This window comes from Prunus dulcis, chromosome 1 (genome assembly GCF_902201215.1).
Source record: "Prunus dulcis chromosome 1, ALMONDv2, whole genome shotgun sequence".
NCBI classification, from domain to species: Eukaryota; Viridiplantae; Streptophyta; class Magnoliopsida; order Rosales; family Rosaceae; genus Prunus; species Prunus dulcis.
In genome coordinates, this window is record NC_047650.1 from 32,441,771 (window position 1) to 32,466,096 (window position 24,326).

General features: G+C 37.0%; 5 protein-coding genes across 9 annotated transcripts; 4 read left to right on the forward strand and 1 right to left on the reverse strand.

Moving 5' to 3' along the window:
* Positions 1 to 700: 700 nt before the first annotated feature.
* On the forward strand, positions 701 to 2,819 carry LOC117614810. Of its 3 annotated transcripts, none has more exons than XM_034343721.1 (5): positions 701 to 955; positions 1,074 to 1,324; positions 1,471 to 1,662; positions 1,752 to 1,916; positions 2,360 to 2,819. In XM_034343721.1, exons 2-5 carry the CDS (start codon positions 1,118 to 1,120, stop codon positions 2,582 to 2,584), a joined length of 789 nt encoding a protein of 262 aa, XP_034199612.1. In that variant the 5' UTR covers positions 701 to 955; positions 1,074 to 1,117; the 3' UTR covers positions 2,585 to 2,819. The 3 variants fall into 3 exon arrangements, with proteins under 3 accessions (XP_034199612.1, XP_034199611.1, XP_034199613.1); XM_034343720.1 differs by having other exon boundaries at positions 1,098 to 1,324; XM_034343722.1 differs by having other exon boundaries at positions 1,098 to 1,324; positions 1,752 to 1,844.
* Positions 2,820 to 3,032: 213 nt separating this feature from the next.
* On the forward strand, positions 3,033 to 6,500 carry LOC117631591 (probable magnesium transporter NIPA9). The gene is made up of 9 exons (XM_034364836.1): positions 3,033 to 3,372; positions 3,630 to 3,728; positions 3,943 to 4,072; positions 4,183 to 4,271; positions 4,461 to 4,517; positions 4,599 to 4,657; positions 5,172 to 5,292; positions 5,429 to 5,577; positions 6,007 to 6,500. The coding sequence occupies exons 1-9, from the start codon at positions 3,262 to 3,264 to the stop codon at positions 6,224 to 6,226; spliced, it is 1,035 nt and encodes a 344-aa protein (XP_034220727.1). The 5' UTR covers positions 3,033 to 3,261; the 3' UTR covers positions 6,227 to 6,500.
* Positions 6,501 to 8,876: 2,376 nt separating this feature from the next.
* On the reverse strand, positions 8,877 to 11,393 carry LOC117631598 (cytokinin riboside 5'-monophosphate phosphoribohydrolase LOG8). Of its 2 annotated transcripts, none has more exons than XM_034364857.1 (8): positions 11,168 to 11,393; positions 10,752 to 10,929; positions 10,400 to 10,497; positions 10,221 to 10,251; positions 9,820 to 9,919; positions 9,600 to 9,670; positions 9,369 to 9,512; positions 8,877 to 9,234 (listed from the first exon to the last, which is right to left on the reverse strand). In XM_034364857.1, exons 2-8 carry the CDS (start codon positions 10,863 to 10,865, stop codon positions 9,112 to 9,114), a joined length of 681 nt encoding a protein of 226 aa, XP_034220748.1. In that variant the 5' UTR covers positions 10,866 to 10,929; positions 11,168 to 11,393; the 3' UTR covers positions 8,877 to 9,111. The 2 variants fall into 2 exon arrangements, with proteins under 2 accessions (XP_034220748.1, XP_034220739.1); XM_034364848.1 differs by lacking the exon at positions 11,168 to 11,393 and adding an exon at positions 11,037 to 11,161.
* A 4,407-nt stretch (positions 11,394 to 15,800) lies between these two features.
* LOC117622534 (mitochondrial carrier protein CoAc1) lies at positions 15,801 to 19,184 on the forward strand. 2 transcript variants are annotated; one of them, XM_034353253.1, is made up of 7 exons: positions 15,822 to 16,833; positions 17,064 to 17,146; positions 17,242 to 17,449; positions 17,756 to 17,888; positions 18,160 to 18,344; positions 18,669 to 18,797; positions 18,887 to 19,184. In XM_034353253.1, the coding sequence occupies exons 1-7, from the start codon at positions 16,639 to 16,641 to the stop codon at positions 18,974 to 18,976; spliced, it is 1,023 nt and encodes a 340-aa protein (XP_034209144.1). In that variant the 5' UTR covers positions 15,822 to 16,638; the 3' UTR covers positions 18,977 to 19,184. The 2 variants fall into 2 exon arrangements, with proteins under 2 accessions (XP_034209152.1, XP_034209144.1); XM_034353261.1 differs by lacking the exons at positions 18,669 to 18,797; positions 18,887 to 19,184 and adding an exon at positions 18,474 to 18,660 and having other exon boundaries at positions 15,801 to 16,833.
* An 846-nt stretch (positions 19,185 to 20,030) lies between these two features.
* On the forward strand, positions 20,031 to 22,726 carry LOC117622527 (IQ domain-containing protein IQM1-like). Its single transcript, XM_034353239.1, has 9 exons — positions 20,031 to 20,133; positions 20,449 to 20,650; positions 20,755 to 20,869; positions 20,976 to 21,041; positions 21,273 to 21,363; positions 21,491 to 21,576; positions 21,667 to 21,900; positions 21,997 to 22,098; positions 22,166 to 22,726. The coding sequence occupies exons 2-9, from the start codon at positions 20,463 to 20,465 to the stop codon at positions 22,313 to 22,315; spliced, it is 1,032 nt and encodes a 343-aa protein (XP_034209130.1). The 5' UTR covers positions 20,031 to 20,133; positions 20,449 to 20,462; the 3' UTR covers positions 22,316 to 22,726.
* The last annotated feature ends 1,600 nt before the right edge of the window (positions 22,727 to 24,326 follow it).

The window sequence follows — 24,326 nt, forward strand, 5'->3', positions numbered from 1 at the left end:
TTGATTGCGTATTTTAAAATAAATAAAAAATTATTTAAGTCAAAGGCTAAATTTCTAATTCCATAACTAATATTTCCCCAAGCCCAACTTCAAAGCATCTTTCTTTTCTAGTCCAAATAATCTCTCTTTGCATGAAATTGGATCATTCGTGAATTTTTAAGCCCAAACAATAAAATTTTAGTTGGAATTTGTGAAATAAAAATAAAAATATTCAGCCTGAAACCGATTTAAACTGGACTGGCCGGTTTCATAAATTTTTTTCACCAAAATTAAACAAAACTGCACCGATTGAATAGTACCGGTTTCAATTCCAACGTGAGATGAAAACTGGACCGGACCTCGACGACCCTTACTATGTATGGCTATGAAGTAGTAGGCTAATATTTAATTGTATTGCTTATTTTATTTATTTATTTATTTATTTATTTTATAATATACATTAAGAGTTGAACTCAGCACCAAGCTAAAGTCCAAACTGTCCAATACAATCCCTTAGTTCCGCCCTTGCTTGAATCCCTATTGCGGATAGACCCGGCTTTTCTCTGACAAAGCAAAATTTTTAATGTTCCCCTAAAAACAAAAACAAGAACTCTGTTTGCACTTGGAAGCAAGAGAACATATCCGTTTTTTCTTTTTAGAAAACTTATACTTGAATTATGCTCAGATGCTCACACCAAATTGCATATTTTATAATGCCACGTCTATTTTCTCAGCTTTGACAATGCCACCCCAAGAAAAAGAAATTATTGAATAGGAATTCTATAATACGGGTTTTGGAATCAGTTGAGTTGACTTACTTACTTTGCGTGGGGTGCAAGTGGATTTGGATGAATATATATAGCGCACAGTTCATATCCTCATATCAGCATCTGCATACTAAGTCAGACTTCTAAAATTCCAAGTCAAATTGTCTCATTCATTTGCAGTACCTGAATATCTGTTCTGCACATTGAAGGTAACAAAAAAATTGTTTCATATCCTTTTCTTTCTTCCTTTCAGGAAGCACAGTCTTCAATAAATTTTTTGCTAAAACCCACAATTTTTATGCATCCCATTAGTGTATTGTATTTCAGTTATACCATTTGTATGAACATCAGGCAAAGCTAGCCAACACTATATGGGGGAATTGGAAGCTAATTCTACACAAATGGCTCCGGTACTTGAAAGCGCAGGAGACAACAATCGGTTGCAAGAAGTTTCCGGGCTTATAAAGGATGCTGATGAAGAGCTAAATTTGAAAGCTAGAATTGAAGAGGCTGAGAAGCTGCTTGCAAAGACCAGGCAAGATAAACTTGAGCTAACTGAAGGCATAGGGCAAAGGGTGGTATGTTAAAATGGTCTGCAATCTGCATGAATATATGTGACTGCATTTCCTAATTCTTAGCTGCTGTGCTAGTCTCAACTTCAATTATCAAACAAACATGATCATGAATGAAAATTGCCACATCTTTATGAAAACTATGTCAACAGTGTGATCGGAGCTCTACCCTTCTTCCTCGGTTGGAAAACTTGAATTGGCATGAAACGGAACTCGGATACTTCTTGGCCCGGGAGAGGAAGAAAATGAATATATTGCAACTATTTCTGCTTGGTTTCGCAAACAAAGCTCACCAAGGAAAACCAATTAAGCCCTGCTTGCCAGGAGAAGAGATAGCTAAACATGTACGTTGTTTTCTGATTGTTTCTTGATTATTTAATTTCTTTTTCACTTAGCCTTTTTGAGTTTGTTAGAAATGTGGACATGGATTCAGAAATTGAATTTCCGGATGGGACATGGAACCAACAGTTTGGCTGAGGAAAAACAGCTTCTAAAACAGATCATTGTGAGCCCGAAGGAGATCAATGTGAGCCCGAAAGAGGGTGTTGTTGGTTCATTTTCCTCATTGGAAAATGAATATTATGTGCTTTCTAAAAGTGTAAGATTAAACATTAAAGATTAAGTTTGCTTTGAGTTAGTCATTTATTATACCCTATAGGCTGTATGTTTTCTTATTCTTTGGATTTATTTTTGTTTTTTTCCTTTTGGACTGTTGAAATAGAGTTGGTGGTTGCTTCAGAGACTATATCATACAACTCAGAGAAAAATAGTTCAATACCACCTAAGACAAATCCACCAACTTAAATGGCGAAGGGAGAGTTTGGCAGTTTTATTGCTAAGGCAATGGGATGAACTTATTGCTAATGCAAATGCTGATGCCAATGCTGCTGCCAAGGGAAAGATATGGGATTTTTTGGGTTCAAAAAAGTCCTTACTGGGACAAATCAAAGTAACACACAAAATTCTAACTCATCAGATAGTAGGGGAGTTTGAATTGTTTTCTTTAACTTGCTGATTATTTGCTGTTATAAATATTTGCAGAAAACTGGTAAGGAGATAGATGGATTAACTGAATTACTATTGGCTGTGCGGCAAAAAATTAAGCTAGTTGAGAAAGAACTGAAGGTCATTGAGAAAGATATAGAGTCCTTGCAGCAAAAACTACAATCGATGGATCAGAGGAAAGGTGAAGCACACCAATGCATTCTCAAACAGAGAAAACAACTTTTGACCAAAAAGAAAAAAACAGAGAAAACAACTAAGTGATGAGACATGATGAGTTTATTTGGTGTGTTAAACGTTAATGAGAACAAGACTTTGCCACTTGGTAGTTGACAAGTCCTTATCTCAAGACGAGGAACTCCACCCACCAAGTACCAAACTACAATACAATGTGATTGTAAGAGATTCGATTCGAGGTTCAACATTTAGAGATTATGATTTAATGTAATTTTGTAATGTAAAATTATTTTAAAAATATTAAAAATTATGGTTTTTTTCACTTATCAACAAAAAGGGAGATTCGAAGTTGAAATTTCTTATGTGTCCTTGATACATGTGTGACCAGATAAATATTATATTTGATAGCATACTGTGTATCATTAAAACAAAAACAAAATATGAGTGAATTAATATTTTTTTTCCCATCATGCTTCAAACGACATGTAGCTTTACTATGGTATTTAGTACTGAAATCAAGATCTCCGCGCGCATCTTTAATTAATTCTTTATGCCTTGGCGTTTGCCAGAGCTGTTTTGCTGTCATGTCCCGAAAGTAAATATCTTTTTTAATGTCAGCACCCAAACCAATAGAGTAACATGAGGCCGCAAGCAACAAACCCCAAGCACCCAGAAAGCAACAGCCTTTTTTGTTCCCCAATAATCAAGATTTCAACTTTTTTGTTTTTTGTTTGATAATTTTTAATTTTTGAGAGAGAGGGATCATGTGGGAGTCGATCTTTCTAACGCTGGCGGCGACGGCCGGAAACAATATCGGAAAAATTCTTCAGAAGAAGGGCACCGTCATTCTTCCTCCTCTCTCTTTCAAGCTCAAGGTACTCCTCTTTTTACCCTTTTGCCCTTTCTGCATTTCTGTTATTACTTTCATTCATTTTCGTCTTTGATTCTTCGATTGTTATTCAAATCCCAATTATCAGACAGATACACAGACTGTGTGCTTTGAATTTATGGAATTGAATTGGGACCAATTCCAGGGCTTTTGTTTAATTTCCTTGTAACCCAATTTCTGGGTTGCATGATAAAGCATTGAACGAATTACTAATGGCGTGGGCTCATGCGTGTGTGTTTGTAGGTGATCAGGGCGTATGCTTTGAACAGAGCTTGGTTGATAGGTTTTCTGATGGATATATTTGGAGCCTTGCTCATGTTGAGAGCATTATCTCTTGCTCCTGTAAGTGCCTCAACTCCAAGCCCCTTTTTTTTTTTTTTTTTAAATATAAAATTTAAATTTTGTTCCTCACATTTTCATTTTCATTGACATTCAATTTGTTTACCCATTTGTTCTTTCAATTGTTTGCGTCTAATTTTGACGTTTACAGTTTGTGCTAAAGTAATTTCAATTGGTGATTAAATTTGATGTTGCGCCATTGTATGCCTTTTTCCAGGTATCTGTCATACAACCCGTTTCTGGGTGTGGACTTGCCATTCTTTCAATCTTTTCCCATTTTTATCTGAAGGAAATTATGAATGCTGTTGACTGGATGGGGATTACCTTAGCAGGCATTGGCACTATAGGTAATGTAAGTTCTTCAGAATACATGAAAGTTAAATCGCCCTCACAGAGAATTGATCGTGTATTTTTCTCTTCTAGTGTTTATAATCTGTGCGAGATTCTGTATTTGCAGGAGTTGGTGCCGGAGGTGAGGAGCAAAAGGCTTCTGCTATATCTATTTTCCATCTACCATGGTTGGCAATTGTAGTCGCCATCTTGTTTGTAGGTACCTTATACTATGCATCATTTTCATGTTTATGCACAACTATGAGTGTTGTTCCCAGACTGTTCATGTTACTAGAAACCAGCATTGCTAGATTTTATATTGTTAGTCAAGGGCATGTGTCTATATAATGCTTATGATAATCCAGATATAGTTGGATACTTGTATTTATGCACTCCTTTGAATAGGTACTACTGAATGGATGGCTACGCATCTACAGACGTCAACGCAAAGAACAGGAGTTGGTAAATTGATTTATGCTTTTCATATATCTATAGTGTTTGAGTATAGTGCCCTCCACCCATTCACATCTGCTTGTGGTACAGATGGAATATGACGTTGTTGAAGAAATTATATACGGCTTGGAATCTGGCATTTTGTTTGGGTATGATTCTCTCTAGTATAAGTTAATTTACTCCTTAACAGATAGGTTCATCTCTCTCATCTTTCAGTTTTAGGATGAAAATTATTACAAATTGTGTGTTCTGTATGTGCCGTGTGCGTGTGCACGAGGTTGAGTTTTAATAGTTGCCCGTGTCAACACTGACAGGGTAACATTGCGTTGTATTTGGCAGATTGTACGAGTTAGAGATGTGCATGCTAGTACAAGTCAATAATGTGTTTAGCATATCAATTCAGTGATGTGTACTTTATGTTACAGTAGGCAAAAAGCATCATACTTTCACATTCTATTAATTAGTTATGTTCTTGTCTGAAACAGTTACTTTATTTTTGGAGAAGAATCTGAAGCAAATACTTTCTTTATGTTTACGTGCCTTTTTTCATCTGAAAACTCAATTTCATTATGTAGAGAGCAGAGGATCTTTTATTAGGAAAATCATGTAGCTGCTGCTGTTGTCAAATCATGCTTAAAATGATATGTGCACATCTTAATGCAGGATGGCATCTGTAATATCAAAGATGGGATTCGTATTCTTGGAGCAGGGTTTCCCCAGCATGCTGGTTCCTATATGCCTGATATTCAGCATATGTTGTAGTGGTACAGGGTTTTTTTACCAGGTATGTTAAACATTTGTCTAAGTTCAGAGTTTCATATCCACATGTTCATGTAAATTGAATGTCAGCCACATGAAATGCATTTATAGTTTTGTAAGTTGGTTATTGTTGTTGTTAGTGAGTTATTCTTTTTGAACAGACTTGGGGGTTAAAGCATGGGAGGGCAATTGTGGTGTCTACATGTGCTGCTGTGGCATCAATTGTGACTGGTGTGCTTGCTGGAATGCTTGCTTTGGGTGAAAGATTGCCTTCAGCGCCAACCGCTCGTCTTTCACTTGTGCTTGGATGGTAAATTAAGATACTGACTTATATTTTACGGATCATTTTTAATAAAAGAAAGCTCTCTAAATCTTAGTTTTGGACCTGAGGATGTCCTTAAATCAAATAGTTTTAAGGTATGGTGTATGTGCCATGATTCATCAGCTATCATTCTTCATTTTGGAAACCTGACTAGCACTTTCTTTAGATTTCTGTTTTCATTTTGATGTCGTGGGGTAAAAGTGGTCCAAACTTTTTGGATGTCATGGGGTAGCAAGTATGCGGTCCAAAGTTACCATATGATATTGTGCTTCTCTTGGCATGCATCCATATTTCGTAGAATTCATATAGCTGTCCGCATTCCCAATTTACGACATTTATTTCCAGTGTTTGAAGTGCTTAATTGAATACAAGTCTTTTCTTGCGATAAAACTTTTCCATTTTTTTTCTCTACTGCAGGCTATTTATAATTTTTGGCGTGATTTTACTTGTGAGTTCGACACGGCTGGTGAGAAACCTTCCTCGGCCTTTACGGCATTTTATCCAGAGTGGTGTTGATAAGAACTTCAGCCAGAGAAAATCCGGGTCTATCCGCACTAGGGATTCGAGCCCTAGCACTGTTATTCAGGCAGCAACTCTGCATCATTTGATACCAACTTCGTCTAAAGAAAAGGCTTGATTTGATTAAATCAGGGAGATTGTTGTATATGCACAAAATTTCTCATATCGGCAGACTTGCAAGTAAGTAACGGGAAGCAACTCCTGGTGATTTAGGCAAATCTGGTGTATAGTAGAGTATGCTTACAGACTTCATCAGAGGGCATGAAGTTTTTGAAATCATTCTTTTAGGGAAAATCTGTACTCTTGTATTTTGTGAACATTTTGATGTCTTAACTTTTTTCTCGATTTGGTATTCTTATATCTCATTGTTTCTTGCGTACTGTTCGTTCTCCTGAAAACCGTGCACCTTTCTTAGACATGATTTTCTGTTCTTTTAGTGTCGATAACGTTATAATTGATTCAAATAGAGTTACAACTAAAGAAGTCAGCAATCTTTTAATGTCAATAACGTTATAATTGATTCGAATAAAGTTACAAGTAAAAAAGTCAGCAAGAGCAGTGATTCGGCTCTTTGCAACAAAGTTTGAAAATCTCTCCCCACAAGTTAGATTAATTTAGAGTAATTTATATCATCGCGTCGCGTGTATTTGAAAATGAGAAAAAGTGGCAAGGGTCAGAAATAAATTGACGAACATAAGACCACAATAGAAGGGACAATAAGAGCATTTCCAGCAATGCAACCAAGGGGAGAGGGGAGGGGTGTGGGGTGTGGGGGTGGGTGTTTGGGCCAAAATCTTGTTTTCAGTGACAAAACACAGTCTGGGCAGATGGTGGGACCCAGCATATTGGGCTGGTCCTAGTTCCAGCCCGAGTTTTATCATGACGTCAGCAATACAGTGCCCATGTAGTTTTCCGTGTCGCACTCTGGACTCTCCGATCAGATTTTTTTCTCCAATCCAACGGCAGTCAATTTTTGTGCAATAAAAAAATTGAAAAAAATTGAATTTTTTTTAAAAAAATACTGTTTTTTTTTCTTTCTATAAATACCAACCAATACTCTTCACTTTTAATACCAAACCCTCGTACATTTTCTTCTCCTTCTATTATTATTCACTTTCTACTCAATTTTTTTTTCACTTTCAAGTTCTATTTTTCTCTAACATATTTGAATTTTGAAATTCATCCAAAATTTGAACCCAAAAATCTTATTCGGAAATTTTATCCGATTATGAGATATGAATAGTCTTGACACGTAGGAACCCGAAAATATTATCCAAATTAATTATTAAAGTAAAAAAATTTGTGAAAAAAATAAAAAAAATGAATAGTAATTACTCTTTGCCATGGCAACGGGTGAAAACACACAATACTTTTTGTAAAGGCAACCACTATTCACATGAAACTACTATTCACATGAATAGTGGCTGCCCTAACTCCTCTTTGCAATGGCAAAGGACAAGGAGATAGAGTTGCTCTAATGCCGAGAATAAGACACGAGAATGGTTACAGAGAAAAAGGTATGGAGGGACCCCTCTTGGCTAGGACCCAGGTGAATAGTTAATTACCTCTGCATTCACGCCATGAGACGACCTCTATTCTCACCCACTCCACTCCAAGCAACAAACAGCCATTTTTGGCTTAGCCTCTTGTTCATGACATAACTACACCTCTCCACGCTTGAGGTCCACCATGACTTGGATTGGATTGAGCAACCTCTAGTGATAAGATCCATTATGCAAAACCCTAATCACAGCCATGATGGGGCACATTATGCTTTGTTAGGGCACAAGTGTCATGTCACCCACCTTTTGTAGCTGTCCTGTTTTCCTATTTGTAGGAAAGTTAATCACAGAGAAGATGTTTCAATAGTAATGCATGTGGCTTGTTTGGTACTTCCATATATGTATATATTGCAAATACGAACTGGGTTTTTCTACCTAAAAAGTGACAAATATGAACTGGGTTTTTCTAAAGTGGCAGATCAATATGCTTCCCATGATTTTAGACAAGTTGGTTTGCAACTACTCTGTTTTTTCTCCCTAAAGACAAGTTCACTCCTTTCCCTTTGAGGTCTTCAGTCTTCAACAAAAGAAAAAAGGAAAAGAAAGATGAAATTTAACAAACACTAGAATCCAGAATGATTCTATTCCATGTACCCCGAACACAACAAGGGGAGGAAGGCAGAGAAAGAGAGGAGGGGCCCGGATTGGATAACCTTTCTCCCAAAAGAAGTCGATACTTCAGTCTTCATGTAATGACTTGTAGGCCAAATAAGTAAACAATGTCAAGAACATCTTTGTGGGTCCTAGCAGAAATCAATAACTTTAGGACAAAACCAATTATTCTCAACTCAACCATCTTGTCATAAGGAGCACTTAATTCCACTTTGTCAATGTCATAATTCATGTGCTTTGTGACTAAAATTAGGAATCACGATCACCAAGTTACCTCAAAATGCAGAAACAGCAAGGATAGGTTTAATAAAGATATTGATATGAACTTAGTTGATCACATATATTTCAACCTCCATGCTAATTTCACAAGCAGTTTTGTTCCCCAAATGGAACATGATGCATCTTCTCTGAAGCATTCTTGGGCACATCGCTCCTGATGGTACAATGTGCAAGCTTCAGAATAAAAGTTCTGGGATGCCTAAGCTCAACAGCTTCCCCAACATATAAAGTTGTATACAGTCATCTACCTAATCCAATGAAGCCTCGTATTGTAGGACCATCTCCCCTGGCACTACACCAGAAAATTATGTACTATTAAAACTGTAAATAAAATCTTTCCATTTCTGAGTACGCCCTTGAACTAGTGGTAACAACTAAATACGACCATGGAATAGTGTTTCGATCGACCTCAAACCAAAGTATGTCATGAAACGATCTGAAATTAAATTAAAGGAAGGACAAAATACATAAGAATGGAAAGGTCCATGGTCCCATATAAATAGATTCTTCCACACATCTAAAGTGTTAATGAATCACATTAGGAATCAATTTAGGTGAAAGAGCTATCACCAATAACAGCTTCACCTTGCGTTTTCTTGGCTTGAGAGTTATCAAGTTGCTCCATTTGCCAGCTTTCATGAGAAGCAACGTGTTCATGGGAAGGAGTGTATTGCTGCCAAAGTACACATTGTGGATTTATTAAAGCATTTTTTTGTTGTTTCCATATCAAGAAACATATCTTCTGTTTAAAAACAAGCAAGCCCATTCATCAACAGGAGGAAAAGAAAAGTCAGGTTATTAGTATACCTCCATCTTCACCACAAGTTCTTTGGCTGTTGGAGCAGAGACAACTATATGCCGAGCACATGGCTTGATGAAACCTTCTTCAACACCATTGTCAAATAGTGCCAGCAAGGAATTATAGTACCCATCAACATTAAGCAAACCAACCTGTATGGAGTAATATGAAGTTACAAACTCAATTAGTAGGAAGCTGAGCTGATCATATATTTTCAAAATTGAGAATTGGTACACTACCGGCTTCATATGAATCCCAAGTTGGGCCCATGTTATTATCTCCAACAGCTCTTCCATAGTTCCATATCCTCCTAAAACCAAAAGTAATATTGTACTAAGCACAAGCAACTCACTTACTTAAGAATTGCACCCCCAAGTTACAATGTATTTAGGGTACTGCCTTGTAATTTATTTATAAAAAATAAAATAAAAAAGCAGGGGGATTTTGCCATGTAATTACCAGGAAGAGCAATAAAGGCATCAGCTTCTTGAGCCATAGAAGCCTTACGCTCATGCATGTCTGTAACTGTTCTTACTTCTCCAACAGTTGGACCAGATATCTGTCAAAGTTATCCATAAAAAAAAGATCACTAAAACTGAGAAAAACAATGAGCAAATTTCTTTCCTGTATCCACAAAGAATGAGCACTATGATCCATTTAAACTGTGAAAACATCACATCAAGCATTTTAAGAAATTTTGTTCTTACTGGTTCTGCTTCATAAGAGCATTTTTAAGATGAAAAAAAAAATCCGGGTAGTTAAAAATAAAACAGCATAAATCAATTAAGAACAGTTCAATTTAAGAATCGACTGTAGAAGGCTAGGAGGAGGAGATGAAGTATATGGATAAATAGAGATACCTCAAGAGGCATGAGAGCTTTTGGAATGACCCTGCATGTAAAAAAACAGGTAAGAATTTATGAAGTGACACTATTGTGATCAACAAACACCTTGCTTGAAGCTTGAATGAATATAACACGATTATGAATTAAAAGACCAAATAATATTATAATTCAGAACACATAAGGTTTCATTTTACCCAAGAACATGGCAACCTCCATCGTACACTGTCTGGGATATTAAACCCATCAACCCGACACTTCCCCCACCATACACCAAATCTATCTTCCTCTTGACCTGTAAGATACACCAACAAAGTAGACGACAAGTCATTTACAGATCATTTTTTAAGGGAAAATTAAGCAGAGAAGACAAAATCGTAGAATATCCCTGTTCAATGTATTAGAAACTGATTTCAACGTATCTGTGTAAAGTCGTAAACTTTTAGTGTTCCTGAGCACAAATTAGCCCAAGATAATTCCAATGGCCTATTACCAAACAGAGCAAACACAACCTAAGAAGGATTTAAGAGTGTAAGAAAAGAAACAAACCAGTTCATTGCCCAACTCAAGAGCAGCATCACTGAATACTTTTCTGCGGCCAGAGTTGCTTCCACAGAACACACAAATCCTCTTGAACTTGCTCCTAGCGTTGCTCTCTTCCATTCACAATTGCTACTTTTTTATATATATTATTTCTAGTGAATCCCAAAGCATTTGAGAAAAAGAACTGAACCAAAGCAAACCAAAGACAGATGGTAAATTGTTACTTTAACAGCTAAAGCCCAAAACTTTTTGCAAAATCAATAGAAAAAGAGAGAGAAAGAGAAACTATACGAGATGGGTTCTTTAAAAAGACAATTGGGTTGATTCTAAATTGGTATAAATCAATCAAATTCGAGAACTTGATGGATTTCATATATCCGGTGAGTGAAGCAACTTCAAGGGAAGCCCACATGCTCCATTACCTTTATAACCCGACGTCTGTTTGTCGTCTCTCTGGAAATATGGGAATAAAGAATAGTGAAACTTTAATTAAAATAATAAAAATGAAATAATCTCTTTGTTTCTCTCTCAAATCAAACAAAATAATCGTATTTTATTCATGGAAATTGAGAGAGGACAGATTGGTATAGACTCAGCGCATAGCTGGGATTGCTATACTTCCAACTGTTAGCCTTTGACTTATATATATAAGAATATTTTTGTTTGTGGTAAATTAATCATTTGGAAAAAAATTAAATTATATAAGAACACTTGAACGTTTCCTTATAGGAGAACAATTTTGACAATCTGCTGTTTTGTGTTTTTTGTTTTCCAATATTTTGTAACGACGTGACTAAACATGTAGCTCAGTTTATGTATGCATTTCCGCAGTCCATAGGCCATTGGATTGGATATCTCTTATTCCGTTTGAATTTTGGGCCATACTAAAATTGGGTTTTTGTAAGGAACTAATTTTGGGCCATTGGTTGTTTGCACTAGTGACTCAAAGCCTTTTTCTTTTCTTTCATTTTTGAAACTCATGATCTGATATTTACTTCGAAAATGTAAGCAAAATGCTTTTACGTGACTCCAACGTACATAATTTAAAGTTATTTCTCTCTTCGCACGTTCTTTTAAATTATCTTAAAGAGATCGGATATATTGGAAACAAATTCAAAGCTTCCATGGAAATTTGTTGTCACACACACACACACCTCAAAATTGTCTCCCTAATTGTATTTGAGGGATGATATATAGGTTGAGATGGAAGTTGCAAAGTATTTGTTAAAGAAAAGTTTTGTTGTGGATAAGATGACAAATTGACAATTCTCCGAGGGTCAGCTGCATACAAGAGAGGTGGAAATTTGGATGTTTTGCATACAATAGTTTGTCTTTGCTATCTACATATTTTTAGGATTAGAAGTGGAACAACCTTGACCAACCGAACCTAAACTAGGGGAGGACTTTCCTCTCAATTCCTAAACTCAAGCATTCTGTTTCGCATCTTCCAAATGACTTCTGTTTCCCAAATCCATTTTTTGGTTTTTGGGAAGGAAACATCAAGTAAACAACATTGCGGAACAAGGAACCCCTTTTGAATTCGAACCTCAAAGTTCAGAACCAAAGGGGCCCCTAGAAAAGAAGAAGAAGAAGAAGAAAAAGAGACCAAAAAAACCATGTAAAGAATTTGACATTTGCAGATTTCAATCTGTTTCCCAATTTTGTTTTTGATGTTTGAGTCCTCATGGGAAGAAGAATTCCCGCGGATGAGACAAACCTGCTAATTCATCCGTTGCTTTCGATATCATTTTTTGCTGCTGGTATGGCTGCCACCATTGCCATGATCACAGCTCTTTGTAGCTTTAGAAGAAAACGATCACCGCCTCCTTCTCAATCTCTTGCTTCCAACACAACGGAAACAGATGCAGAACCAGCAACAATGGCAGCTGCGGGGACAACGTCAACAACACCTCAGCAAGATTCAGAAACAGATCAAGAAAACGAGGATGGAAGAGAGAGTAAAGAACTGCCTTTGCCTCCGCGGATGAGGCACTCAGGGCAGATTGATTCTACTATTAACAACAAGACACATATCAAAAAGTCTGCTTCTGAGAGAAGACTGTTGTCGAATTTAAGCATGAAATTGCCAAGAAGCTTGTCAATGGCAAGGAAAGATAAGGTGAAGGAGGAGTATAACAAACGAAAGAACGCCAAGTTGAAGCCGGAAGAGTCCATCTGGATGAAGACGATCATATTAGGTGAGAAATGTAAAGTGCCAGATGAGGACGAACTTGCGATTTATGATGCTAAGGGAAGAAAGATTCCGGCATATCGCCCCAAAAGTAGGCAATCTTCTTTCATTGATCCAAGCGCAATACCGGACCAAAGAATGAGAAAAGTAGAGATAGAAAACAAAATTAATCAAGAGAGAGATCACAAACAAGAAAACAAAAATCAAGAAAGTGATCAAGAATGATAATAATGTTAATGTCTTCAGAGTCATCATGTACATTATTCATCTTGTTTTGTTTTCTTGGAGTGTATAGTTAATTGGTTGGTTTGTTTTCAATTAACTCTTAATTCATGCTGCACATCTCTCTCTCTCTGTATTTTTTCTTCTCTTTTTTCGGTTTTTCGGTGATGAGAGAATGGCAAAGCTTCTTTTTCTCTGCTGCTCAGCAGCTCAATGGATCAGAAGCAGAAGGTGACTCTCGAGTCTTCTGATGCCTGCAAATCTCAAGGTTCCAAAAAAATTATTATTTTGTTTGCAGAGAAGATGACCATGTCACAATGTCACAGAAGCAAATATAAAAACCTCATTCATAATGAACTAAGCACTAAGAAAAGATTCACTTTACTACTAAATTCCAAGTGAATCCCCATGGAGGTCTCCAAGTTTTCTATTAGATTTTGATCCCACATATTGGGATAAGGATATTTTCATCTTGTTCCCTCAGCAGCAGTGAACATGGAAACATCACGTGCAAAACAGCTCATTGTGAAGAAATTGAGTACCCACCACCTAGACAAATAGAGGGTTGGTGGTCGGCAAGCAGAATTCCTTTACCTAAGCGAAGAAACCAAAAAAAAAGGTGTTTTAAAAATAAATAAAAAAATTCAACAAAAGCCGCACCTAGGACTCCACGGGCTTGTTTGGTACCCCTCTTAGACTTGGACTGGCTTGTATTAACTTTTTATCTCAGGTCTGTTTTACTTGGTACTAATTTTAAGTGGGATTACTAGTACTGGTCCCACCAAAAATGGTGTTAGTGAAGCCCGTGTAGAAAAGGGGGACAAATAGTCCCTTGTTATCGTCGAGCGCTGCAACCGTTCCAAACCTCCCACCATCGCAGCCAGAACAAAAATAACTAGCAGAAAGAAGATGCATCTCATATTCTTGTATGTATACCACCATGCTTCTTCATCAAATTTATGGGAAACAACAAAAATGTGACTAGAAACCCAACTCTATGAACATTCAAACTCAGATCCATTCAAAACTCAGCCCCAAATCCAAAAGTATAAAATTGGACTTCCATTCAAAACTCAGATGATAAGAAAAACCACCATCACAGCCATACGGTTTCGGTTGGCACCAATGGCAGACGACGAAGACTTCATAGCTCAGACTTAGGGTTGTAGGCAACGACGATGGCTTTGTGAGGAGAGGGAGAACAGGAGAAGACGAGTGAATGAGGAAAATGAGAGCCAAAAAAAAAAAAAACTGAGAATAAGAGGAGTAGGAGAGAGGATGGAGAAGACAAAGGAGGAAGATGAAGAAGGAAGAGATGCAGAGAGAGAAGAACGGTTAAAAAATAAAATAATAATTCTGCCCTATTATTAAAATATTAAAAAATAATATAACTTAGTCTTAGCCCAAGCATACATCAAACGTAGAACAAATATAATCCAGCTTAAATTAAGTCAAGCCAATTCACGATAGTCCTTAAGCATAGTCCATGTCAAGACAATCATGTATAACAAACGAGACCCAAGTGGACAAATGGTAGTGGCTAGGGTCCCCACAATTTTGTCCCTTTACATTCGATATAATTAAATTTAGGCAAAAAGTCATTTTTGTTCTTTGTAATTTTTCATTTTTATCATTTTGGTCCTTATTGTTTCAATTTGACGTTTTTGTTCTTTGTAATTTTTCATTTTTATCATTTTGGTCCCTATTGTTTTAATTTGATCAATTTTGTTCCTGTAGTTTTAAATTTAAGCAATTAAAGGACAAATTCTAATTTCTGTCAAAATAGAGTAACTGTCGTTAGTTGTTAAGGGGCATTTCGGTCCAAAAACAAAGGTAACCAAAACAAACAAAAAAACCAAGAATAAAATAAATAAAAAGAAACCAAAAAAAAAAAAACCCTAATTACCCAAACCCCACCCGCCCCCTATCATCCTTCCCCAACCCTATCCCGACCCACGATCCCTCCCGTCGGAGATTCCCTTGGCCATGTCATCGTCGATGTATTCCCCCACCGTCACAGCTTGAACCCGATACACGTCTGGTTCCTCTTGGTCAAAACAAAGGGGGCAACGAAGTTTTGGCGAGCCGGTAATCGTGGGTCGAGATAGGGTAAGGCATGGATGCTGTCGTAATAAGGGTCGGCGGCGAGGAGGGTGAGGTCCCAGGTGGCGATGAGCTCAAAACGAGTGTCGTTGAGTGTGAAGACGGAGGCGGAGTCGACCCATAACTCAGGGAGGCGGAGTTGGAGGGCGAGCCAAGCGATGAAGAAGACAAGGGACATGACGGAGAAGACGACGATGCCATCGATTAGGTGGCGACAGAAGAGGGTGGGCATGTTGGGAGCGGCGAGGGTGATGGTTTAGTTGGCTAAGTCGGACTAGGAGGGGCTGGGAGGAGAGCGATGCAGAGATATTTTTGTTATTTTTCTTTTGATTTTTAATTTTTAACTTTTAGTAAATTTTTTTATCTTTTTAATTTTTTCCAGCCTTTGTTTTTGGACCGAAATGCCCTTCCACAACTAACATTAGGTTACTTTATTTTGACAAAAATTGAAATTTATTATTAAATTACTTAAATTGAAAACCACAAAAAAAAAATTTTTGATTAAATTAAAAAAAATGATAAAAATAACAAACTACAGCTTGTCCAACGTGCATTACTTTTTGGCCTTAAATTAATTAACGCGCGTTGGACAGAAAGAGAGAGAAACAGAGGAGAAATAGTTGTCGAAGAGGATTCGGAGAGAGTCCGAGGAAACCTCTTTCTCCTTACCAAAGGAGGAGAACGGGCACTTACGGGAAAATATCACATCACATCACATGTTTGCTAAAACACAAACTGAGGTGCCTGTTCTTCTCTCCTTTACTCTGACCCAATCCATTTAATTCCTGGTAGGTTTCCAATACCATTTTCGCTTCCTCTTTCTCCATTTTCCATTTCAAAGCCGCCCATAAATTTGATTGCTTTCATAACGAAGGCTGTGGCCAACTGGGCATCGATTGAAGATTTTATTTACTGGGTTTGTTTTGGTTTAAGGGGTTTCGATTGTTTGGACTCTGGGGTTGATTTTCTTTGTCGGTATATATGATTTATGATATTCTTTGATAATATCGGTTCAGTTATTGGATTCGTGGGTGTTGATGGGTTTGTGATTGATCCTTGTAAGCATTGTTTGTTATAGTTGAAGGAATTTTTTTAGTATTTGGTGGTGGGTGTGCTCGGTCGGCTGTATATCTTTGAATGTATCATATTATTACTGAAGAGGAGGATCGGCTTGTGAGCGTACCCGACTCGTTTCTGGGTGTTCTCAGGCCAATTTACCTGCCAATTGAGCAAAAGGCCTTTTCTTTTTGTTTTCCAAGAGATAGATGGGATAAGGAGTTCTTCAAGCTGCAGGGAGGATAATAAATAAATAAATAAATTTGTCGAAATTACAAAGTTTTTGGCTTCGGTAGGTGCTTTTGTTTGGAGAAATTTGAGATGGGTTCTACACAAAGGTCTTCTTTGTCAACAAATGTGGCAGACTTGGTTGATGCTTCACAATCGACCCGCCAAGATGTCTCATACATTGATAGTATGCCTGTTTATGTTAGGGAGTTGATTGCCGGAGGCGCTGCTGGAGGATTTGCTAAGACTTCTGTTGCACCACTGGAACGGACCAAAATACTCTTGCAGGTGAGGCATCTTTTGAGCTCCATGTTTGTTGATGCAAATTATTTCAGTAGATGGTGAATGGTTTTTTTAGGAATTTTATCATCTTGAATGATTCCACTTGGATATATTGCTTTTCTCATTTTTTTTCATGCTAGTTATCTTTTTGTTATATGCTTTCCCCACTCTGCTCGCTCTTTCTCTCAATATTTCTTTTTGTGTCTGTATTTGCATGTATGCATGGAAATTTATAGACAAGAACAGAGTTCCGTTCTCTCGGAGTGTGTCAATCTTTGAAGAAGTTATTTAAGCATGAAGGCGTTCGAGGATTCTACAAGTAAGGGACATGAGCAATTAACTTTGTATATTTTTTATAACATTCTGTTTCCGTTGCTGAAAGATTTATTCTTGATCTTCTTGTCTGTGTTTCAGAGGAAATGGAGCTAGTGTTGTTCGAATTGTTCCTTATGCAGCCTTGCATTACATGACGTATGAGCAGTACAGGTGTTGGATCTTGAATAATTATTCTGCTTTAGGATCAGGGCCTCATATTGATCTTTTAGCTGGTGCAGCAGCCGGAGGGACAGCAGTTTTATGCACTTACCCCTTGGACCTAGCTCGCACCAAACTTGCTTATCAGGTCAGCTTCTTGTTTTTATTTTATTAGAACTTCTCTATCTTTTATGCAAAAGTTATAAGTAGGATACAGAGTGAAGAAGTTCATATTGACAGTTTCATAATCTGTCATCAACTTTTGAATTGCTTATCTGAAAGCCCATCCTATAATAGTTCAGCATGAAGAGACAATTTAGCCGTGTCCAGCTTTAGAGGAATTTGATATGGGATTTGATGGCTCTTTTCTTCTTTGAAATTGATTTTTGTAATAGTTAATTGATCATCATTAATCTCTTTTGGGTTGAATTTTAACAATCATATGGTTTTACAGGTTGTTAATACCAGAGGAAACTTCAATTATGGCATGAAAGGTGCCCAGTCTCAAATTGTTTATAAGGGCATAAGGGATGTGCTTTCAAGTGTTTACAGGGAGGGGGGCCTTCGTGGGCTTTATCGAGGTGTAGGTATGTATTTGCATGCCTAATTTTGATGTGGCAAGACCCTTTGTCACCACATTCATTGTGTTCTTGAAAGACTGCCATGTTCATTTTATTGATAAGCAACATTGGCAAAGAACATTATGTTTTTAACTGAGGCTCGTATTTCAAAAACCCATGTATCTCATAGCTGATTGTTCTGTTAAAACTTGTACTGATTTGAAGTGCCTTCTGTCCTTATGTGATGCCATATTATGGACAAGGTAATATTAATTTGGAGCTTCCTTTGCTTGATCAGGCCCAACACTCACTGGAATCCTCCCTTATGCTGGTTTAAAGTTCTACATATATGAGGAACTTAAAACGCGTGTTCCTGAAGAGTATGAAAAGTCCATTGTGACGCGCCTTTCCTGTGGAGCTTTGGCCGGGTTATTTGGGCAAACTCTCACATACCCCTTGGATGTTGTTAGGAGGCAAATGCAGGTATTGCTTCGTCAATATTTCTTATAATTTTGAGAAGTTTAAATCTGTTCTCTCTTTTCTGCTCTTTAAAATGTTAGATGTTTCCGTGGAATAAAAATTTGTTGAAATAAAAAGCACATGACACTTTAGGTGAGAAATAGTTAGGGAGTTTTGAAGGAATGGAATGAAAAGGAACGCAGGAAATGAGTCAAGCTTCGGTTTTGGCTTGAAACAAGTGGAAGATTAGGATAATGTTTATAATAAAAAATTGGTACGTACTGTAATATGAACTTGATACTTTGGAATTGTAGTTTGGATTTTCACTTTAGTTGTGGGATATTACAGGTTGAGAATCTGCAGCCTTCAGGTCAAGGTGGTGTTAGGTACAAGAACACATTGGAGGGTCTTACATATATTGTTCGTAATCAAGGATGGAAAAAGTTGTTTTCGGGCCTAAGCATTAACTATATCAAGGTGATTTCTTATTCTATATGGCTATACGGATTTAGAGTTTTTGGGGCTAGTTTTTCTTGCTACTGAGAGAATTTTACCGCTGTTCTCAGATCGTTCCCTCTGTGGCAATCGGTTTCACTGCATACGACACGATGAAGGCTTGGCTCCACGTTCCGCCCCATCAGAAGTCCAGTCAATGACTGCCCTCCATAATCAGAGATTCAGATTGTGTAAACATACAAACTCCCATCAAAGCGATAGCATCTGATGCTAATACAAATATTGTATCTCACTCAATCACAATTTACAAGAAATTTCTGCGTACGCTACTCCCTTTAACAATGATGTGTTTCTTGTGCAAATGGTCCCTTGACAATCAATTATTCAAACTATAATGAATTCTGGAAAGTGACTCCTCCATTATTGGGATGTTGGCCATGCAGTCTAAATTTACCACAAAACCTTCCCCACTGAACAAATAACAAGAGAGAACTTAAAAGCAATCACCAATTTTTGTGATATTTTTTTGAAAATAATATCACAGAAATTAAATTGGAGGCTGCTTTCAAGTTCTGTGATATTAATAGTTGTTAAGAACTATTGTTACCCTAATGCAAATGGGCATATAAATTTATGTAGATTATTGCTGAGCTCTGCCAACAAACAAAAAATATAGAAATAAATTAAGAGTATTCATCAAAGCAACTGAGGTATTAAGTTTGATTCTCCCAGTCTCCAATATCGCTTGTATTATAAATATAAAAAAGGAAAAAAGAAAAAAGAGCTATAGAATATCAGCGATGCTATCAATCATACAACCCCACCTTTAATCTCTCTTTAACTTCCTAGAAGCTCTGTGGGACCAACTTTGATTTTTCAAGCAAATGTATGTAACCTTGATAAAAAGGACAAAAAAAAGTAATTAAATTATTTTTGTGTAGACTAGTATAATACTATACTATTGTTACTCAAATGCAAATGGGCATAATATTTTTGTGTAGATTAATACCCAGAAGATTGAATTGATTTAAGAAAGACTTCATAAGACACGAGTCAAACTAGTTGCTTCTTCATTCCTTCTCTTTAACTTTCCTTGAAGCTCCCCACGACCAACTTTGATTTTTCAAGCAAATGTATGTAGACTTGATCAAAGTAGGATTTATTTATATAAAAAATAAATAAAAACTATGCCGCCAGTGTTCTGTTAGTGTATATAAGGAGAGGCACTAGTCTTTAGATATGTGTGATTGTGTACACACTGTCTTGTCTTCAATCTTAAATTAGTTCACTTGACAGATAAAGAGAGAGCAAGAGGAAGGAGGGCTTCTGAAGGTCTTCTGGTTTTTTGCATTTGCATGTAAGATATAAAGCTTGATCTTGAGCATATTCTTTTTATACTACATTAATTAACATCTAATTACCTCATTTAATGTGGGTTGTAGTAGTTGTAAATGTTGTTAATTTAAGTGTGTTTCATGATATTAGTTCCTTGGATTAATTAATTTGCATGTAAGAATAAGATAGATCTTAATCTTGAGCATTCTTCAAGTGTTCATGATGCTTGATGGGTCAGAACTGAGAAAATGAATATAGAAAGGTTGAATAAGCTTCAAAATTTGGGTATCCACAGAACCAAAACTTGAAGCATCTGATCATACATTTGAAAATTCACATTCAACCTCTTCAATGGGTACAAATCGTGAAACACGGTCGAAAAAGACACCCGCTGTTTCGCTTCCTGAACCAACCCCATTGTTTTCTCCAAGACCGGTTAGTGAGCTCGAAGCTGCAGCAACTGAACTTCAGAGAGTGTATAAGGGTTACAGGACTAGGCGTAACCTTGCAGATTGTGCTGTTGTGGTTGAGGAACTATGGTGTGTACCTTAAAACTTTGCCAGACTTTTGTTACTCTTTTGTTGCTTGGTGTACAATTAACCCTTCTCTAATTTCTTTGTATTTGTTCACTTAACTGTTTTAGGGAGAAGGCCCTAGTCTTTGCAGCTCTGGAACGAAGCTCAGTGTCCTTCTTCAACATTGAGGAACATGAAACTGCTGTGTCACGGTGGGAACGGACTAGGACAAGGGCTGCCAAGGTACTTTTGTGATATTACATGAATCAGATTGCTAATTAAGATGTGTTTTATGGAATTCCAAATACAATCCAAATTAATTAACAGCAAAAGTTTTTTGCGTCTGTAGTTAGGGAAGGGTTGGTGCAAGGATGAGAAGGCTCAGATGCTAGCTTCACAGTACCTTCTTGAAGCTGTGAGTCTATGACTGTTACTTTGCACTTCTAAATTTCTAGTCCCAATTCTGTTTAGCTGTCTTTCTTGATCTTTTTGCTTTTGTTAGTTTTTCATCCAAAGTAAAAGTTCATTTTGCTGTAAACACAAGCCTACAGATCAATCCAAAGCTATATAGGCAAAAAAACAAACATTCTAAGAGCAGTTCATGCATTCATTTTAAGTTGAAATTCATTGCTCAATCTTTTCTCAGATTGATCCACGCCATCGGTTCGGACTCAATTTGCAACTCTATTATGATGTCTGGTCTGAATGCACGACTATCCAACCTTTCTTCTACTGGTGAGCATATGTTTGTGTGCCTGAGGAAAAACCTTCTTCCATGATTAGACAGAGATTAATTAGCTTTTTCTTTCTTCTATTACCACGAATAACATCACTAACCTCTTTTCCTCCCCTGGAACTTATGGATGGATGTTGGTGATGGTAAAGACGTAAACCTCAAGGATTGCCCAAGAAGTGTTCTAACCCTTCAGTGCATCAAATATCTTGGACCAGTAAGGACACTTACTCCCCTAATTAATCATACTTAACAAACTAATTAATCGAAGTAAGTAGGCCTCATGTTTTCTCATTTTCTGTTGCAGAAAGAGAGGGAGTCATATCAAGTGATTGTGGAGAATGGAAAGCTTGTGCACAGGCAAACTGGGAAGCTTGTTCACACAGTTGAACTTGGGTCCAAGTGGATTTTTGCGCTAAGCGCATCAAGGCCTTTGTATGTTGGGCAGGAAATAAAAGGTGTTTTCCAGCACTCCAGTTTTCTATCTGGAGGGGCTGCAAGTGCAGCTGGAAGATTGGTTGCCCACAATGGGGTTCTTGAGGTACATTATATTTCTGAAATACTACTGATTTTTTAATTGTTTTGCAGTTCAAATTTTGAGCTAAATCTCCTTTTTGTTGTTGGTTATGCATTGCAGGCCATATGGCTATCCAGTGGTCACTATCTCCCAACCATACACAATTTCAAGAAACTCATTAGCTTCTTGGAGGAGCAACAAGTAGACCTCACCAATGTCAAGGTAAATAGTAATTAAATTCAGTTCAATATTTACGTGAACACATTTTTTACCCTTCCAATTTTTACAGCAGATGTGTGCAATAGATGATGACAAAGAATCATTCATTGATCCAACTGATCATCAACATGAGAGTATGGGGTCCATATCCAATGCAACCAATAGAGAAGCCCCTGTATATGACTTGTCCAAGCGTTTGTCTTGCAAGTGGTCTATTTAGAGTGGTCCACGTATTTAGTGTGTGAGGGACTACCCAGCCGGGCTAGGATTGCGAACACTGGAACAAGTCAACTTGTCACCAAAGGTCAAACCGGGCTGCCATGGAAGTAGTAGTCCAAATCCAATCCCTTCACCACGACCAGGCCCAATAGTCAGGCTCATACCTAGGCTTGCCTATAACGGGACTCCCTAGCCCAAGGGATACCTGGTGATCCCACCCCCAAGACCCTTTTTCGTTTTTTTGTTGACGAGATGGATATTCTAAATGGGAATGAGGTTTGAACAGAATTTTCGATGGGATACCCTACCTTGACTAACTAGTCTAATCCATGTATTCCTAGCCAATTGCTGAAACACCCTTTTTGTGCACGACTTTATGTATTTGGAATTATGTTGTAGATTCTTTAAAGCACGTCGGTCTTTGCATCCTTTCTTTTTATTTTTCTACTTTTGTCTCACAAAAAATTTACAAGGATCATATTGTATAACTTTTTAGTTGAAAAATAAAATAAAATAGGATAAGTATAGAATTAATCATATCTGAGCACAAAAGCAAACCATCACAAATTCGTCATTTTCCCTTGTTATTTAATTCTTCACTTCCCCATGCATCTGCAACTGCAATTATGTGCATGGTTTTCAACCTCTCTGCATTTTCTACAGTGCACAGCTTCACGGACAAGGCTTGTCTCCTTCCACTGAGGACAAGGCCATTTTGCCTTTTGTTAAAGGGAATTCTTATCACTGTCCCATCCAGTCAGCCAACTAATCTATAATCCATGACCAGGCCAGGACTACCTCGGTTGAAAAATGCATGTTTTTGTGTCACACCTTTAAGTTAAGAATATCATGCATTTATGTTTCCTGAATATCTCAGTTTGTTTCAAGCAAATATCTATCTCGTTTGTTTCAAGCAAATATCTATCTCTGGTGTGGTGTCATGCCACTGCCAATCACTTGCCTTGGTGGTGAATTCAAGAATTTTTATTTCGGGGGTCAATGTGAAAAATGTTAAAAAAATTTATACAAAATTTACACATTAAAATGAAACGATAATATTCTAATTAATAGTTAGTAGATAAAAGGCTTAAATGCTAAAATGGTCCTTGTGTTTTAGCTCGTTAGCCAATTTAGTCCATATGTTTTCAATTTGGCTAATTTGGTCCCTGTGTTTTAGACCGTTAGCTAATGTAATCCAATTCGTTAAACTTTTGTTAAAATATTAATAAAAAAAATATAAATATTTGAATTCAATCTATAAAATAAATAATTATGAAATAAAAATAAGATTTAAAAGCTAAAAGCAATTAAAAACCAAAGGACAACACAATTTCAGCAACACCCTTTCTCCCCCGCAACAACTCACCCACACGCAAAAACCCCAACTCCCCAAGTCACAGCCACCCACCCCTCTCTCTCTCTCTCTCTCTCTCTCTCTCTCTCTCTCTCTCAAGAACAATCCCTAACTCCTGACCATTTCCAAGTAGAATCTTCACCATGCAGTCATCGCCCCACTCCCTCTAACCACATTGCTGAGTAGCCCTGCGCCCATCCTGTTTTTTTTTTAAAATCTTTTTTCTAATGCTATATTTTAGTTCTAATGAAGTTTTAATATGTTTTTAAATTAATTCAATTTTTATAAATTAATTTCAACAAAATTTATAGGTTTTCAAAGGAAGAAGAAGAAAAAAAGAATTATCATGTTTATTTAACGGCAATTTTAACAGAATTGGCCATATTGGCTAACAGTGCTAAACACAAGGACCAAATTGGCTAAATTAAAAACACATGAATTAAATTGGCCAACCAAATAAAACACAGGGACTATTTTAGCATTTAAGCATAGATAAAACCATACAAAATACTCATGTTCATTATTAAAGAGAACTTCACCAACTTCAAAAAATAGATACACACTGCAACAAACAAGAAATATCTCTAAGAATGTGATAATAAACCAAAAAATTAGTGCAATCCTCTTTGCCTCCTAAGGCGTCTCGTCCTATTCGACG

Bases quoted from the DNA above. Each gene is read 5' to 3' on its own strand.
- LOC117622534 (XM_034353253.1), top strand. From the start codon at position 16,639: ATGGGTTCTACACAAAGGTCTTCTTTGTCAACAAATGTGGCAGACTTG. The intron at 17,450-17,755 runs GTCAGCTTCTTG...ATGGTTTTACAG, and splicing joins GCACCAAACTTGCTTATCAG to GTTGTTAATACCAGAGGAAA. The intron at 17,889-18,159 runs GTATGTATTTGC...TTGCTTGATCAG, and splicing joins TGGGCTTTATCGAGGTGTAG to GCCCAACACTCACTGGAATC.
- LOC117631598 (XM_034364857.1), bottom strand. From the start codon at position 10,865: ATGGAAGAGAGCAACGCTAGGAGCAAGTTCAAGAGGATTTGTGTGTTC. The intron at 9,671-9,819 runs GTAATTACATGG...TTTTGGTTTTAG, and splicing joins TGCCTTTATTGCTCTTCCTG to GAGGATATGGAACTATGGAA. The intron at 9,235-9,368 runs GTATACTAATAA...GTACTTTGGCAG, and splicing joins AACTTGTGGTGAAGATGGAG to CAATACACTCCTTCCCATGA.
- LOC117622527 (XM_034353239.1), top strand. From the start codon at position 20,463: ATGGGTACAAATCGTGAAACACGGTCGAAAAAGACACCCGCTGTTTCG. The intron at 21,042-21,272 runs GTGAGTCTATGA...ATCTTTTCTCAG, and splicing joins CACAGTACCTTCTTGAAGCT to ATTGATCCACGCCATCGGTT. The intron at 22,099-22,165 runs GTAAATAGTAAT...CAATTTTTACAG, and splicing joins TAGACCTCACCAATGTCAAG to CAGATGTGTGCAATAGATGA.
- LOC117631591 (XM_034364836.1), top strand. From the start codon at position 3,262: ATGTGGGAGTCGATCTTTCTAACGCTGGCGGCGACGGCCGGAAACAAT. The intron at 3,729-3,942 runs GTAAGTGCCTCA...GCCTTTTTCCAG, and splicing joins GAGCATTATCTCTTGCTCCT to GTATCTGTCATACAACCCGT. The intron at 5,293-5,428 runs GTATGTTAAACA...CTTTTTGAACAG, and splicing joins GTACAGGGTTTTTTTACCAG to ACTTGGGGGTTAAAGCATGG.
- LOC117614810 (XM_034343721.1), top strand. From the start codon at position 1,118: ATGGGGGAATTGGAAGCTAATTCTACACAAATGGCTCCGGTACTTGAA. The intron at 1,325-1,470 runs GTATGTTAAAAT...CTATGTCAACAG, and splicing joins AAGGCATAGGGCAAAGGGTG to TGTGATCGGAGCTCTACCCT. The intron at 1,663-1,751 runs GTACGTTGTTTT...ACATGGATTCAG, and splicing joins GAGAAGAGATAGCTAAACAT to AAATTGAATTTCCGGATGGG.